Genomic DNA, 14139 nt, shown 5'->3' on the forward strand with positions numbered 1-14139 from the left:
TGTTAGATCTTTCTCGTGACTGTCACATTTCCACTAACTTTCCCTCTTTTTTTTTTTTTTTTTTTTTGGAACTGAACATTTCTTTTACTAATAAACAATGGAGTAATTCTGTAACAATTGCAGAGAGATATAATTAAGCATGATAGGATTTGGAGAGGTTCTGTTTTACTCATCTTTTATTCTCTTCTGCATCTTAACAAAAACCTGCACCACACTAGAGACTATCAACTCAACCCAATTCTTAAAAGACGGAGATACTCTTGTTTCAGCTAACCAAATTTACGAACTTGGATTTTTCAGTCTTTCAGATCCAAAAATCCGATACTTAGGGTTATGGTACCAGAAAATATCTCCTCGTATAATTGTATGGGTAGCCAACAGAGAAACTCCACTTTCCAATGTTTCTGGAAGTCTAAATATGACCGGCAATGGAAATCTTGTCCTTGTCAATAGCACAAACCATATTTTCTGGTCGTCAAATACATCAGCAATTGCAAAGTCTCCCGTTGCTCGGCTTTTGGATACTGGCAATTTTGTTATAAGAGAAAGAGATGATGGTGATAATTTTTTGTGGCAGAGTTTTGATTATCCTGTAGACACACAATTACCAGGAATGAAATTAGGAGGCAACTTAGTAACTGGTCTTAAATGGTTTCTGTCATCTTGGAAAAGCACCGAGGACCCTTCTCTGGGTCAATTTTCATTACACGTAGATCTTAACGGGTACCCACAGCTACTTATTAGAAAAGGAAGTAAAATACTATTTAGAGCAGGATCTTGGAATGGTGAAAGCTTTACAGGTTCTCCTACGCTAAAGTCCAATCCAATTTTCTCATTTGAATTTGTAGTAAATCAAAATGAGGTTTATTTTAAATATAAGCCTAAAAACAATAATTCAGCTATTTCAAGATTTGTATTAAACCCTTCTGGTGTTGTACAACACTCTACGTGGAGTGATAAAACAAATGATTGGATGATTTTTGCTTCAGCAAGGCAAGATCAATGTGAGAATTATAATCTTTGTGGTGCTTATACGAATTGTAATATTGACCAGTCACCAGCTGTGTGTGTGTGCTTAGATGGTTTCATTACCAAGTCTCCAAATTCAACAAATGGATGTGTTCGAAAAACACCGTTGGAATGTAATAATAAGGATAGGTTTCTGGAGTATTCAGGGGTCAAGCTGCCTGACACATCCTCTTCTTGGTTCGACAAGAATATTAGTGTCAAAGAATGTGAAAGATTGTGCCTTAAAAACTGTTCTTGCAGTGCATATGCAAATTTGGATATTACAGGAGGTGGAAGTGGCTGCTTGCTTTGGTTTAATGACTTGATTGATATAAGAGTATTAGCTGAGGCTACTCAAAAATTCTATGTACGGGTGGCTGCTTCAGAATTTGGTACGTTAATCATGCACTTCCTTTCTATTATACATCTTACAATTATAAATTATTTTTCGACCATCGTTTACAAGCTTGAGCTTTTAGGTTGAGTAGCTTATTTACATTGTACCGGAGTCTTTCAAGTTCTCATCCTGGCCACCCCATCTTATTTTCTTTGTTGCAGATAAATTTCAGAAGAAAAAGGCATCAGTTAATACGAAAGCAGGACTAATTGCTGGCTCTGTCATATTAGGCATCACCATGATTTTGTTCTTTTACATCTGCAGGAGAACTCTTAGAAAAAATGGTAATTCCGAACATAGTAATTAGCCATAACTAATAATTTCTGTTGCTGATGTATATATGTCTAAGCTAGACATAAAGTTGCAGCTTTTAAATGCACCTATGTCTAATTTTAGGGATGGCAAAAAGCATATGTTGTTTCGGAAATGACTCTAGTGATGGGAAGGAAGACATGGATTTGCCATTATTTCAGTTGACCACAATATCTGAAGCCACTAATGGCTTTTCAAGCAGCAACAAACTTGGAGAAGGTGGTTTTGGACCTGTATACAAGGTAATGTCCTAGTTAACTACTTAGAGTTTAGTCTCCATCCCCAAATACCAGCTAAAAATAAAGTTAATTACGTTTCATAAAAGGCTCACCTGCCTAAGCTCTACAAATGATGATGGTCTAGGGGACATTGGCGGAGGGGCAAGAAGTAGCAGTGAAGAGGCTGTCAAAAAGTTCTGGACAAGGAATGACCGAGTTCAAAAATGAAGTGATATTAATTGCTAAACTACAGCATCGCAATCTTGTGAAGCTTCTTGGTTGCTGCACAGATGGAGATGAGAAAATGTTAATATATGAATACATGCCAAACAAGAGCTTAGACTTCTTCATTTTCGGTTTGAATCTCAACTAAATTAACAACTTTTAAAATCTTTTCATTTTTGTAAGTAGTTAGTTTTTGACATGTATTAACAAAAATGGAAAATTGGTTAGATCAATCAAGAAGCAAATTGCTAGATTGGCAGAAGCGCCTACACATTATTGAGGGAATCGCTCGAGGACTTGTTTATCTTCATCAAGATTCAAGACTAAGAATAATCCATAGAGATCTAAAAGCCAGCAATATTTTACTGGATAGCAACATGAAACCAAAAATTTCAGACTTTGGTCTTGCAAGAATGTTTGGGGCAGATCAAACTGAGGCAAATACAAAAAGAGTGGTTGGAACATAGTAAGTATATATCTCTGGAATTATTTTCATTACCATAAATGCTTTTGACAACTTTTCCTTGTTGATGACATTTTTGCAGTGGGTATATGTCTCCTGAGTATGCAATGGAAGGACTCTTCTCCGTAAAATCTGATGTTTTCAGCTATGGAGTTTTGGTTTTGGAGATCGTGAGTGGAAAGAGAAACAGAGGATTTTCTCATCCAGAGCATGATCTTAACCTTTTAGGACATGTAAGCACCTACAAATTTTCGTTCTTTTGGTTAGAAGTGTTTGAACTTAAGGCCTACCTTAGTTTTGATTTTTGTTGCAGGCTTGGGTGCAATGGACTAGAGGGACGCAATTGGAGTTGATTGATGAGAATATAAGAGATTCAGACAATGAATCTGAAATGGTGAGATGCATTAATCTTGCTCTATTATGTGTGCAACGACGACCAGAAGATAGGCCAAGCATGTCGTCGGTGGTTGTAATGCTGAGCAGTAACAACCCATTGGCTGAGCCGAAACAGCCCGGCTATTTCATGGAAAGGAATCCACCTGAAGCAGATAGTTCAACAAACAAAGATCAGTCTTACTCTGCTAATGAAGTTAGTATAACGTTATTAGAAGCTCGGTAACCTATCATTTCTTGAATTTCAAAGGGGAAAATTGGTGATCAATCAAACATGAGATTCAATCACTGACGGCATGTCGTTTTTACTTTTGCACAGTGGTAGTCGAAATCTAAATAAGTACTGTAATTTGGGATTTGCACTGCAATTAAATTAAACTTAAAAATTTCTTTTTTTTTTTACCATTCTATATTATATACAATGAATCTGTACTATTGACAATAATTATAATAATTCACAACCAATCAGGGGACAGTATTGCCAGCAATTACAATAATTCACAACCCATCAAGGGTAATAGAATGCATTAAAGAAAAAGAATACAAATTGAAATTAATTATTACAACATCAGGGAGTGAACCTGGGACTAAGAAGTCCCAGGGTATCACCCCTACCATATGAGATCATTTGCAAATTAAATTTAAAAATTAACTATACTCTATTTTGAAATTTAACAATGAAATTTAACTAAAACTATTAGTAACAAATGGGTTACACTGTTATTATCTAATTGTAGATAATACGACCAAAATATGCAATAATTGCTTTACAATTCTCATCAAGGAGAATATTCTCTGGTTTTTACATCAGGATGCAATGCTCTTGATCTACAATCATTATGTAGATAAGGAAGTGCTTTAGCCACATCAATGGCAACTCTATACCTTAATTCCCAAGACAGGCAACTTCCAGGAAGATTTCGATTTCTTTTTGTTGGGGAAAATCCAATGATCTAAAGATTCATTTGGGATAAAATCACAAGTAAGAAATCTAGGTCATCCTTGTACAATAAAGTATCCAATTTAACGTTTCTGATTCACATGTTGGACATTAGCGATTGTTGCAACTTCATATCGAAATTCCTTGTCTCCTCACTTAAAATTCCTTTGAAAACCGAAGCAGACGCTTCTTCTAACTCTCTTCCTTCTGAAGCTAATTGCATCACCAACAATTTGCTTCTCCGATTATAACGATGTTTATCTTCAATCTCAGATTCCTTTTGCTTCAATTGCTCCATTAGGACTATAATTTGATGATTTGCTGTCTCTGGAGGGCAAGGGTTAAATAAAGGTTATTATATAGTCTTTTTCACCCATACGGAAGGTTTGATTTTTAGATGGTAAGAGGTAATTATTAGACGACAGCATAATTTAAATTCTTTAAAATAATTTTTCAAACGTGGAGGGAACTAAATATTAATATACTTTAATTGAGGATGTAAATATTTAATCTTTAATAAATTATTAATATTAACCAATAAGTTCTTTTCAAAAAGAAAAAAAATATTAACTAATAAGTTAGGTGACCTTCCACCTTAAATACTCTGTAAAAATTTGACATTTTGTAAGATCCTTAAAATGATAAAAATTGAATTTTCAAGATTTCTAATTTTCAAATTTGAAGTCGGTCAATGAATGCCATCGTCCTATTACAAGTAAGGAGATGCGACTTCGAAGATATAATTAATTACATAATGATATTAAATTCATCATAAGATCAAAATGTCAAATCTCGTGAATTGTTAAATGATTCCAAGGTAAACATGTTCACATTTTAAATTCTACAAAACACATATTTAAACCCTTGAATTTGTGAGCATTATCCTTCAACTTTTATTTTAATTAAAATTAAAAACTCATTTAAGAGTTTAGAAATTGGTCGTGATTACTTAATTTAGATTTTTCGCCGACAACTTTTTAAATAACTTTTGTCAAAAAGTTAACTTTTGTCAAAAAGTTAACTTTTGTCAAAAAGTTAAATGTTATTTTTTGTAATGTTCGGTAACCATGCGTTTGAATTAACTTTTAAAAGTTAAGGTAGCGTTTTATAAAAAATTAATACATATTGTGTTTAGCTTTTTAGTGTTTTATGAAAAGCCACTACATCAGCTAACAACTAAACTCTATTAAAACTACCAAAACAACTAATTTATGCTGAACATACTCTTAGATTAAATTTTATTCATATGGGAGAAGGAAGATAATGACAAAAGGAGGCTAAGACCCTGCTCGTGAACAACATTTGAAACACTGTCTTAGTGTTTAGCGTTTTGATAAAATTGAAACACTAAATATGATATTCATTCTAGCGTTTAGAGTTTGAGATAGTCTTTTACAAAACGATATTTTCATTAACGTTTAGCGTTTTATAATTTTTTTATGACATATATATCCATCACTTGTCTTTATCTTATTCTTCATTTTCATACTTTTTTTTGTCATTTTATATTAAACAGCTAATTAAATAATTATTTGCACGGAACACTTTTATTCTAAAATTATATAATTGTTAACCATTAACTGTTAATATTTAACAGCTTACTACTAATAAAACAATTGACAGCTATTAAAACAATTAACAGATACTAAAACAACTAAATTTGCTGAATAAACCTTAATTTTTTTTTTTCTCAGGGAATGAGAAATCCGACATCTTTTTCTTGTGCACTTTAGTTTTTAATTACCTTAATTTCAATATCCTTATGGAAATTGAAATTTTTACGTATCACATTATTGTTGGATCTTTTTTTATTATTATTATTAGTACATTGGATTTCCGTTTACTTTTAGTTAATAAAAGTTTAAGTCTAATAAAAATAAAAGTTCAAAATCTCAATGAAAATAAATAAAAATTTATATTTTTAATGGGCAAAAATTCAATAAATTTAGAAGTTTAAAGTTCTCTTCGAAAACAACTTTTAATGCAATTTTTAGTGTTTCAAATGTAGCTCTATTTGGTGGCTATTGTTTATAATATTGTTTAGATTTTGAAGTTCTAAGAAAACAACACCTACTGGGGTATTTGTTGAGCTTATTCATACAATTAATATTTGATTTATATCGAATAATTACATTGTAATCCATCAATTCTGTTTTGAAGGTTTTTTGTATGAGTTAATAGATAATCCATATTTATATTATATTTGGTCTCTATTAACCTTATAATTAGCTACTAATGCAATTATTTTTTAAAATTAGTATTTTTTTAATTATTAATTTCATTATAGTCATTTAAAAATAAAAAATTTCTATTAAATATTATATCAAAACATTTTAATAAGTATTTTTTATTTGTATAATACGTTAAGATAAAATATATATTTAACATAAAAATTAAAAAATATATCTTGTTCATCATAATATATAAAAATATATATTCTTAATGGTCATTTTACATTTTATACAATAATTGTTAGTAAATTTTACGAAACATTAAGCTAACCACTATCAGTCATCAGCTACTAATTATCAGAAACTAGTTAACTAATTGGTTTGAACAACTCAACCAAACCATCCATAAAAACAACTAATTTTATAGAAAAAAAGCCTAAATATACATTCGGACTTCTAAATTCTGCAGAGACAAATTTTTTATTAGTATGCTATTTTTCCAAACTTCACTCATTATCTTTGTCTATTACATTTAATTCAAATCAAAGACTGGTCAATTTTCTTTTCATCCGAAGACTTGGGTGTATAAGTCAATTTTCCTCGTTTCAAAACTTGCCGGTCTCTAGCCTCTAACCGATACGGCATTGCAGAAATTAATGTCGATGGAATAAGTGATTTCTGTCACAATTAGAGACTTCATAGAGAAATAGAATGACCACGGTAAATTTTGAACAGCTTTTATTCTACTGTTTTATCGTCTTCTCCGTCTTAACAAGAACATGCACTGCAGCATCAGACACTATCAACCAAACCCAATTCTTAAAAGAACGAGAAACTCTTGTTTCAGCTAACCAAATTTATGAACTTGGATTTTTCAATCTTTCAGATCCAAAAATCCGATACCTAGGATTATGGTACAGGGAAATATCTCCGCGGATAATTATATGGGTAGCCAACAGAGAGAGTCCGATTTCAGACGCTGTAATAACTCTAAATATCACCAGCCAAGGCAATCTTGTTCTTGTCAATGGCACAAACCATATTCTCTGGTCATCAAATACGTCAACTACTGCAAAGAATCCAGTTGCTCAGCTTTTGGATTCGGGAAATTTTGTTGTGAGAGATAGAGATGAAAATGACAAGTTTTTGTGGCAGAGTTTTGATCATCCTGCAGACACACAGCTACCGGGAATGAAAATAGGAGGCAGCTTAGAATCTGGTGTTAACTGGTTTTTGACATCTTGGACGAGCGCAGATGATCCTGCTCCAGGTCAACTTTCATTTGGTTTTGATCCTAATGCAGGGTATCCACAGCTGGTTATGTGGAAAGAAAGTAATATAATTTTCAGACCAGGCTCATGGAATGGCGAAAGCTTTACAGGCGATCCTTCACTAAAAACTAATCCGATTATTTCGTATGAATATGACATGAATGAAAATGGTGTTTACTACAGCTATAAGCCGCAGAACAGTAAAGTTATTTCAAGGTTGGTATTAAATCCATCAGGTCTTGTCCAACTATTAACATGGAATGATCAAGCAAAAGATTGGAGGATTTTTGTAACATCAAGACTAGATCAGTGCGAAAATTATAACTTATGCGGTGCATTTTCCAAGTGTAATATTAATCAGTCTCCGGCAGTATGTGTCTGCTTAGACGGCTTCATCCCCCAATCTGAAAATTCAACAAATGGATGCGTTCGAAGGACTCAATTGGAATGCAATGATAAAGATAAGTTTTGGACATATGAAGGGATTAAACTGCCCGACACATCATCTTCTTGGTTTGACAAGAACATTGATCTCAAAGAATGTGAGAGATTGTGCATTAAAAACTGTAATTGCACTGCATATGCAAATTTAGATGTTACAAGAGGCGGGAGTGGCTGCTTGCTTTGGTTTGGTGAATTGATAGATATAAGAGAATTAGATCAGGGTACACAAAACTTCTATGTACGGGTGGCCGCTTCAGAATTTGGTACGTTAAGCACTGCTTGATTAAAATATTAGCCATTCATTTTTATTGCATATATATCTAAAAATTATGAAACTATTTGTAGTGTCTCCAAGCTTGAGCTTGCAGGTTGAGTAGCTCATTTACATATCACAGCCTTATTTCTCACCCTGGTCGGACCCTTCTTATTTTCTTGCTTACAGATAAAATTGAAAAGAAAAAGGCAAATGGTAATTGGAAAGCAGGACTAATTGCTGGCTCTGTCATATTAGGCATCGTCATGATTTTGTTCTTCTACATCCGCCGGAGAAATATTAGGAAAAATGGTAACTTTGAAAATAATAATTGCCATAAATATAATTTATGCTGCTGGATAGAGTATATGATTTCTAGGCCAGAATTTAAATTGCAGCTTTGAAATGCATCTGTGTCTAATTTCAGGGATGGCAAAGAACATGTGTTGTTGGAATGACTCCGATGGTGGGAAAGAAGACATGGATATGGCATTGTTTGACTTGACCACAATATCCGAAGCCACTGATGGCTTTTCATTCAGCAATAAACTTGGAGAAGGTGGTTTTGGACCTGTATATAAGGTAACAAAAACGGTTGAAATAATTCAAAAAAATGGCACATCTACCTAATCTCTATAAATGATGATGTGATTTAGGGGACATTGGTTGAGGGGCAAGAAATAGCAGTGAAGAGACTTTCAAGTTCTTCTAGTCAAGGTTTGGTTGAGTTCAAAAATGAAGTGATCTTAATTGCTAATCTACAGCACCGGAATCTCGTAAAGCTTCTTGGTTGTTGCACAGATGGAGATGAGAAAATGTTAATATATGAATACATGCCTAACAAGAGCTTGGACTTCTTCATTTTCGGTTTGAATCTCAACTAAATTAACAACTTTTTAAAATCTTTTCAGTTTGCAAGCAGTTAGTTTTTGATACATGCTAACAAATGTGGAAAATGGACTAGATCGAACGCGAAGCAAATTGCTAGATTGGCATAAACGCCGACACATTATTGAGGGAATCGCTCGAGGACTTGTTTATCTTCATCAAGATTCAAGACTAAGAATAATCCATAGAGATCTAAAAGCCAGCAACATTTTACTAGACAGCGACATGAAGCCGAAAATTTCAGACTTCGGTCTTGCAAGAATGTTTAGGGCAGATCAAACTGAAGCAAATACAAATAGAGTGGTCGGAACACAGTAAGTTAACTATATATATCTTTAAAATTATTGTCTTTACCATCAATATCTTTTGACAACTTCTCTCTGTTGATGAAATTTTGCAGTGGGTATATGTCTCCTGAGTATGCCATCCACGGACTCTTCTCTACGAAATCTGATGTTTTCAGCTATGGCGTTTTGGTTTTGGAAATTGTGAGTGGAAAGAGGAACAGAGGATTTTGTCATCCAGATTCCAACCTTAACCTTTTAGGACATGTAAGCTCACTGGTTCTAAGCATTTCCAATTGCACACACACAGTATTAATGTGGTTTTGATTTATTGCAGGCTTGGATGCTGTGGACTAAAGGGACACCATTGGAATTGGTTGATGAAAATATAAAGGATTCGAACACTCAATCTGAAGTGGTAAGATGTATTAATCTTGCTCTATTATGTGTGCAAGGACGACCAGAAGATAGGCCAACCATGTCGTCAGTGGTTGTAATGTTAAGCAGTGACAATCCATTGGCCGAGCCAAAACAACCTGGCTTTTATATGGAATGGAATCCATCTGAAGCAGATAATTCAGCAAACAAAGATCAGTCTTATTCTGCTAATGAAGTTAGTATAACATTATTAGAAGCTCGGTAACCTATCATTTCATAAAATTCAAAGGGGATTGTTATGATCAAACGAGCATGAAAGCATGTCGTTTTTACTTTTTGCATAATGGGGATTGTAATGTTAAGCTGTTCTTCAACATTCACACATCATTCTATCATACTTCAAAATTCAAATCAAAGACTACTTAATCATCTCATTTACCTAACCCCAACTACAGTTGTTTCAGGTTGAATATGTACAAAGCAATTACATTTCCTCTTTTTCAGTCTCCTAGGTTTAGAAGGATTAAACAGAGAAACGAACAAATATTTGCTCAATAATTTAAAGAAAAAAATCAATTACAGAGAAGAGAAAAAAGGCGTTCGCTATCTTGCAGCTAACAATGTAATTGTAATTTCATTTGCTGAACATGTATCAACTTTGCTAGATGAAGATTCTTGCTCGAATACTTTCCTTTCAGTGAAAAAGCCAGGTTCTTTAGGTTGAGGCAATGCAATGTCACTAGTTAACATCAGCACGACAGTTGCCATATTAGGCCTATCATCTGGACTTTGTTGCACGCATAGTAAGCCCACCTGAATCGAACGCATCACTTGAGATAAAATGCAAGATTCCTTTAAAGTTTCATCGATCAACTCCAGCGACTTCTCTTCTAGATAGAGTCTCCATGCCTGAACAATGCAATGTTATTTACAGGTTCACCATGGGGAAAGTAAAATAACACTTAAAACTTACATGTCCAAGAAGGTTGTGCTTGTGGTCTGGATGATAAAATCCTCTGTTTCTCCTCCCACTTATTATCTCTAAAACTAAGACACCAAAACTAAATACATCGGATTTTATTGAAAATAGACCGTCAATTGCATACTCCGGAGACATGTAACCACTGCAAGGAGTTGTGTAAGAAAAGTTAGTAATTTGCAATTTGTAGGCACTGAAAGGTTGATTATGTGTTTAAGTCCAAAGACTAAACAGACTCACTATGTTCCAACAACTCTTTTTGTGTTTCCTTGAATTTCATTTCCCCCAAAACTTCTAGCCATGCCAAAATCTGAAATTTTCGGGTTCATTTCAAAGTCTAGCAATATATTGCTAGCTTTTAAGTCTCTATGGATGATTCTCAGCCTGGAATCTTGATGAAGATAAAGAAGTCCACGAGCAATCCCATTTATAATGTGGAATCTCATTGGCCAATCCAACAGTTTTCGCTGCTTTTGGTCTAACAACATTTATCAAAGTTAATTCATGAAAATGAACATAAATTTGAATTTGTCCTAATGAAAATAGAAAGATTTGAAAGAGGGAATACCAAAAATGAAGGCATCCAAGCTTTTGTTTGGCATGTATTCATAGATCAGCATTTTTTCTTCTAGCTGAATACAACATCCTAAAAGCTTCACAAGATTTCGGTGTTGAAGTTTTGCAATTAAGATGACTTCATTCTTGAATTCATCAAGTCCTTGCGTTGAATCCTTCGAAAGCCTCTTTACAGCTATTTCGTGTCCATCATTTAACGTACCCTAAAAAATCACTTGCATTAGTCACTAAATTCCCTTATTATCATTAATTCTGTCGGCTGCAGTACCTAACACACCTTGTAAACAGGTCCAAATCCACCTTCTCCGAGTTTATTATAGTCGGAGAAGTTGTCTGTGGCAGTTGCTATAGTTGAGAAGTCAAACAGTGGTAATTCTAAATCTTTTTGGCTACTTTCATCCATATAGCCTCTTTCTTGCATCATGACTATGCTTTCTGCAATTGAGGAAAATGAACTTCATTATCAATGTAGAAAATGAAGTTTCCTTTTCAAGCTATTTCTTTTTTCAGTCAATTCACCCACTTACCTTGTCTCTCAATCCTCTTCCTTCTGAAACGCAAAATCAAGAATAGGCCTAGCAGGGCAGCTACCGCAACCAATACACAGACGGCTATGAGCCACACTCTTGTTCCCTTCTTAGACCCTCCACTTGAAACTGTATAACCAATATAACAATGCCTTGAATTAGCTTAATTAGATTAGATTTTAAGTATAAATCAAATGAATTTTTGCTAAAAGCATATATAATGTGTAAGTTTCTCACAGCTCAAGTGAACATAAGCGAACAAAAATCGAAAAATATCCTAATCTTTAAGCACATGTGAATGACAGAAAATGTTAGGTGAAAGAATTCATACCCAAATCAGAGGCTGAGAGCCTAATGTAAAAATCTTGGCCATTTTCGTTATACTCTCTGATATCAATGAGTTCATCAAACCAAAGCAAGCATCCAGTACCATCAGTGATATTCAGGGTGGAATAAGCCGTACAAGAACAATTCCTTAAGCAAACTCTCTCACATTCTCTAAGGTCCATGGTCCTATTATACCAAGAATTTCTTGTATCAGGCAATTTAACACTCGACATTATTTGAAACCCTTCTCCTGCTCCACAAATTGATGCATTTTTCCTAACACATCCAGCAGACCAATCCCCAGAATCCCAAGCTTGCTCGTTTTGCGGTACGAATCCATTCAAACAAGCACAAGGTGGTGAATTGTTAATATTACAAGTACCATAAGCACCACAAGTTGCATATCTATCACAATTATCCATTTGTGCTGTTAAGTACAAATTCCAAGTCTTGGTACTATTAGACCATGTAAACCGTTGAAAAACACCTTCATTATTCAACACCATCATTGAAACAACCGAATTACCTATAAGATCATATCTATAATATATCTCCTTTTGATTATAAACAAACTCGTAAGTATAAATTGGGTTTGGTCTTAAATTTGGCATCCCACTAAATCTAAGACCATTCCAAGGGCCAGACCTAAAAGATATATTCTCACCTTTTCTTATATAAATTTGAGGATACCCACTTGGATCAAGCTTAGTGGTAGCATCACCTAATGAAGGATCATTAGAACTTTTCCAAGAAACGAGAAATCTATCATGCCCAGTTAACAAATTCCTTCCAAACTTGACACCTGGTAAAAAAGTATCCGTTAAGTAATCAAAACTTTGCCACAAGTAATTATCTTCATCAGTATCATTTGCTTCTCTAATAACAAGATTTCCCGAATTTAAAAGCTGAGCAACTGGAGTTTCTGCCTCTTTTGATGCGTTGGTGGACCAAACCACGACGTTTGTTGAATTGTGAAGAACAAGAATTCCTCTGCTTGTAAGTTGCAGAACTCCTGATGAATCATTGAGTGGCATTTCTCTGTTAGCAACCCAAACAAGAGTAGAATTAGAGAAAGGGTACCAAATCCCTACATATCTATTAGTTGAACCACTAGGGCTAAAAAAACCCAGTTCAAATCTTCCACTAGAAGAAACTATAGTTTCTCCATCTTTGATTGTTTGATTAAGAGCTATGAAGTCTACAGCAATGATGGGTATAAGAAAGAAAGAGAAGAAAACAGAGCAAAAAGAAAAAAGTTCAAAACTTTTCATTGAAATGCTCAACTTCATTGCTTACCAAAACTGAGTTTTGCGTTTAAGAAAATGTTTCAAGATTGAAGTTGTAGAAAGAAGTGGATAAACATCTTTCTCTTTTATCTCGTAATTAATGTATTGGGTATTAGGAGTCAGTTAACTTGTGTTAAATGAATGGTGGGCCAAATGATCTAGAATCCGTTGACGAAGGAATATGAAATGAACAACTAAAGAATAATTTAACCTTTTGATTTGAGCTGCAGATTTCGGACTTATGGAAGGTGGCTCAGTTCAATTTTAGTTTTTAAGAGCCATCAGCGTAGTCATGTTTGATTCAAAGATGTGACTGAGAGTCTATTTTCGATTTCAAGATCAGGTCATATGACGATGGCTCGTTTGAAAGTCATAATTAATAGACTGTGAAATCTTAAAATTTCATATTCCATTATTTTAAGTGAGTACTTATCTTATTTTTCTAGCAATTTAAGAGGGTGAATAATATCTTTCAAACACTGAACGATACATTGTCATTTTTCCATTAGACTCTAAATTAGTATTCCTTTAAAAAAATACATACTTTGTTGTTTAAACGTTCATGCCAAATATCAATTCAGTCTTCATAGTTATTGGAGTTTTATATAAAAATTATAAATTAGTCTCTTATAAATATTTATATTTTATCGTATAAAATACAATCATTTTATTTCTCAAAATAAAAACATACGGTATCCTAGTTTATCACATGTATCTTTCTTAGATTGATTTAAATCCATCAAATTAAAGGAAAGTGTTTCATGGAATTCAATTATTTATTTATATATATATATTAAAT

The 14139-nt window shown here is 33.7% G+C and overlaps 3 protein-coding genes across 4 annotated transcripts; 2 read left to right on the forward strand and 1 right to left on the reverse strand.

The window, feature by feature from the left end:
* The first annotated feature begins 139 nt into the window (after positions 1–139).
* Positions 140–3487, forward strand: LOC149495003 (G-type lectin S-receptor-like serine/threonine-protein kinase At4g27290). The gene is made up of 7 exons (XM_089723706.1): positions 140–1400; positions 1567–1689; positions 1802–1959; positions 2081–2291; positions 2389–2626; positions 2706–2856; positions 2937–3487. Exons 1-7 carry the CDS (start codon positions 140–142, stop codon positions 3240–3242), a joined length of 2448 nt encoding a protein of 815 aa, XP_089579832.1. The 3' UTR covers positions 3243–3487.
* Positions 3488–6705: 3218 nt separating this feature from the next.
* Positions 6706–10019, forward strand: LOC149495004 (G-type lectin S-receptor-like serine/threonine-protein kinase At4g27290). The gene is made up of 7 exons (XM_089723705.1): positions 6706–8105; positions 8285–8407; positions 8523–8677; positions 8752–8962; positions 9060–9297; positions 9384–9534; positions 9605–10019. Exons 1-7 carry the CDS (start codon positions 6839–6841, stop codon positions 9908–9910), a joined length of 2451 nt encoding a protein of 816 aa, XP_089579831.1. The 5' UTR covers positions 6706–6838; the 3' UTR covers positions 9911–10019.
* A 31-nt stretch (positions 10020–10050) lies between these two features.
* Positions 10051–13508, reverse strand: LOC149495005 (G-type lectin S-receptor-like serine/threonine-protein kinase At4g27290). Of its 2 annotated transcripts, XM_089723704.1 has the most exons (8): positions 13351–13508; positions 12059–13092; positions 11728–11856; positions 11478–11635; positions 11193–11403; positions 10865–11102; positions 10619–10769; positions 10051–10554 (listed from the first exon to the last, which is right to left on the reverse strand). In XM_089723704.1, the coding sequence occupies exons 2-8, from the start codon at positions 13086–13088 to the stop codon at positions 10249–10251; spliced, it is 2223 nt and encodes a 740-aa protein (XP_089579830.1). In that variant the 5' UTR covers positions 13089–13092; positions 13351–13508; the 3' UTR covers positions 10051–10248. The 2 variants fall into 2 exon arrangements, with proteins under 2 accessions (XP_089579830.1, XP_089579829.1); XM_089723703.1 differs by having other exon boundaries at positions 12059–13508.
* Between the last annotated feature and the right edge of the window lie 631 nt (positions 13509–14139).

The sequence above is a fragment of the Jatropha curcas genome, chromosome 7, assembly GCF_041381405.1.
Source record: "Jatropha curcas cultivar XTBG-Jc1 chromosome 7, XTBG_Jcur_1.0, whole genome shotgun sequence".
Lineage (NCBI taxonomy): Eukaryota > Viridiplantae > Streptophyta > Magnoliopsida > Malpighiales > Euphorbiaceae > Jatropha > Jatropha curcas.

What these genes read in the sequence shown, in the direction of transcription:
- LOC149495004 (XM_089723705.1), top strand. Translation starts at nt 6,839, where the DNA reads ATGACCACGGTAAATTTTGAACAGCTTTTATTCTACTGTTTTATCGTC. An exon ending in GAGAAATATTAGGAAAAATG is followed by an intron (nt 8,408 to 8,522) that starts GTAACTTTGAAA and finishes GTCTAATTTCAG; the next exon opens with GGATGGCAAAGAACATGTGT. An exon ending in ACCTTAACCTTTTAGGACAT is followed by an intron (nt 9,535 to 9,604) that starts GTAAGCTCACTG and finishes GATTTATTGCAG; the next exon opens with GCTTGGATGCTGTGGACTAA.
- LOC149495005 (XM_089723703.1), bottom strand. Translation starts at nt 13,343, where the DNA reads ATGAAGTTGAGCATTTCAATGAAAAGTTTTGAACTTTTTTCTTTTTGC. An exon ending in GATTTGGACCTGTTTACAAG is followed by an intron (nt 11,404 to 11,477) that starts GTGTGTTAGGTA and finishes GTGATTTTTTAG; the next exon opens with GGTACGTTAAATGATGGACA. An exon ending in CTTGGATGCCTTCATTTTTG is followed by an intron (nt 11,103 to 11,192) that starts GTATTCCCTCTT and finishes AAATGTTGTTAG; the next exon opens with ACCAAAAGCAGCGAAAACTG.
- LOC149495003 (XM_089723706.1), top strand. Translation starts at nt 140, where the DNA reads ATGATAGGATTTGGAGAGGTTCTGTTTTACTCATCTTTTATTCTCTTC. An exon ending in AAAAGAGTGGTTGGAACATA is followed by an intron (nt 2,627 to 2,705) that starts GTAAGTATATAT and finishes ACATTTTTGCAG; the next exon opens with TGGGTATATGTCTCCTGAGT. An exon ending in ATCTTAACCTTTTAGGACAT is followed by an intron (nt 2,857 to 2,936) that starts GTAAGCACCTAC and finishes TTTTTGTTGCAG; the next exon opens with GCTTGGGTGCAATGGACTAG.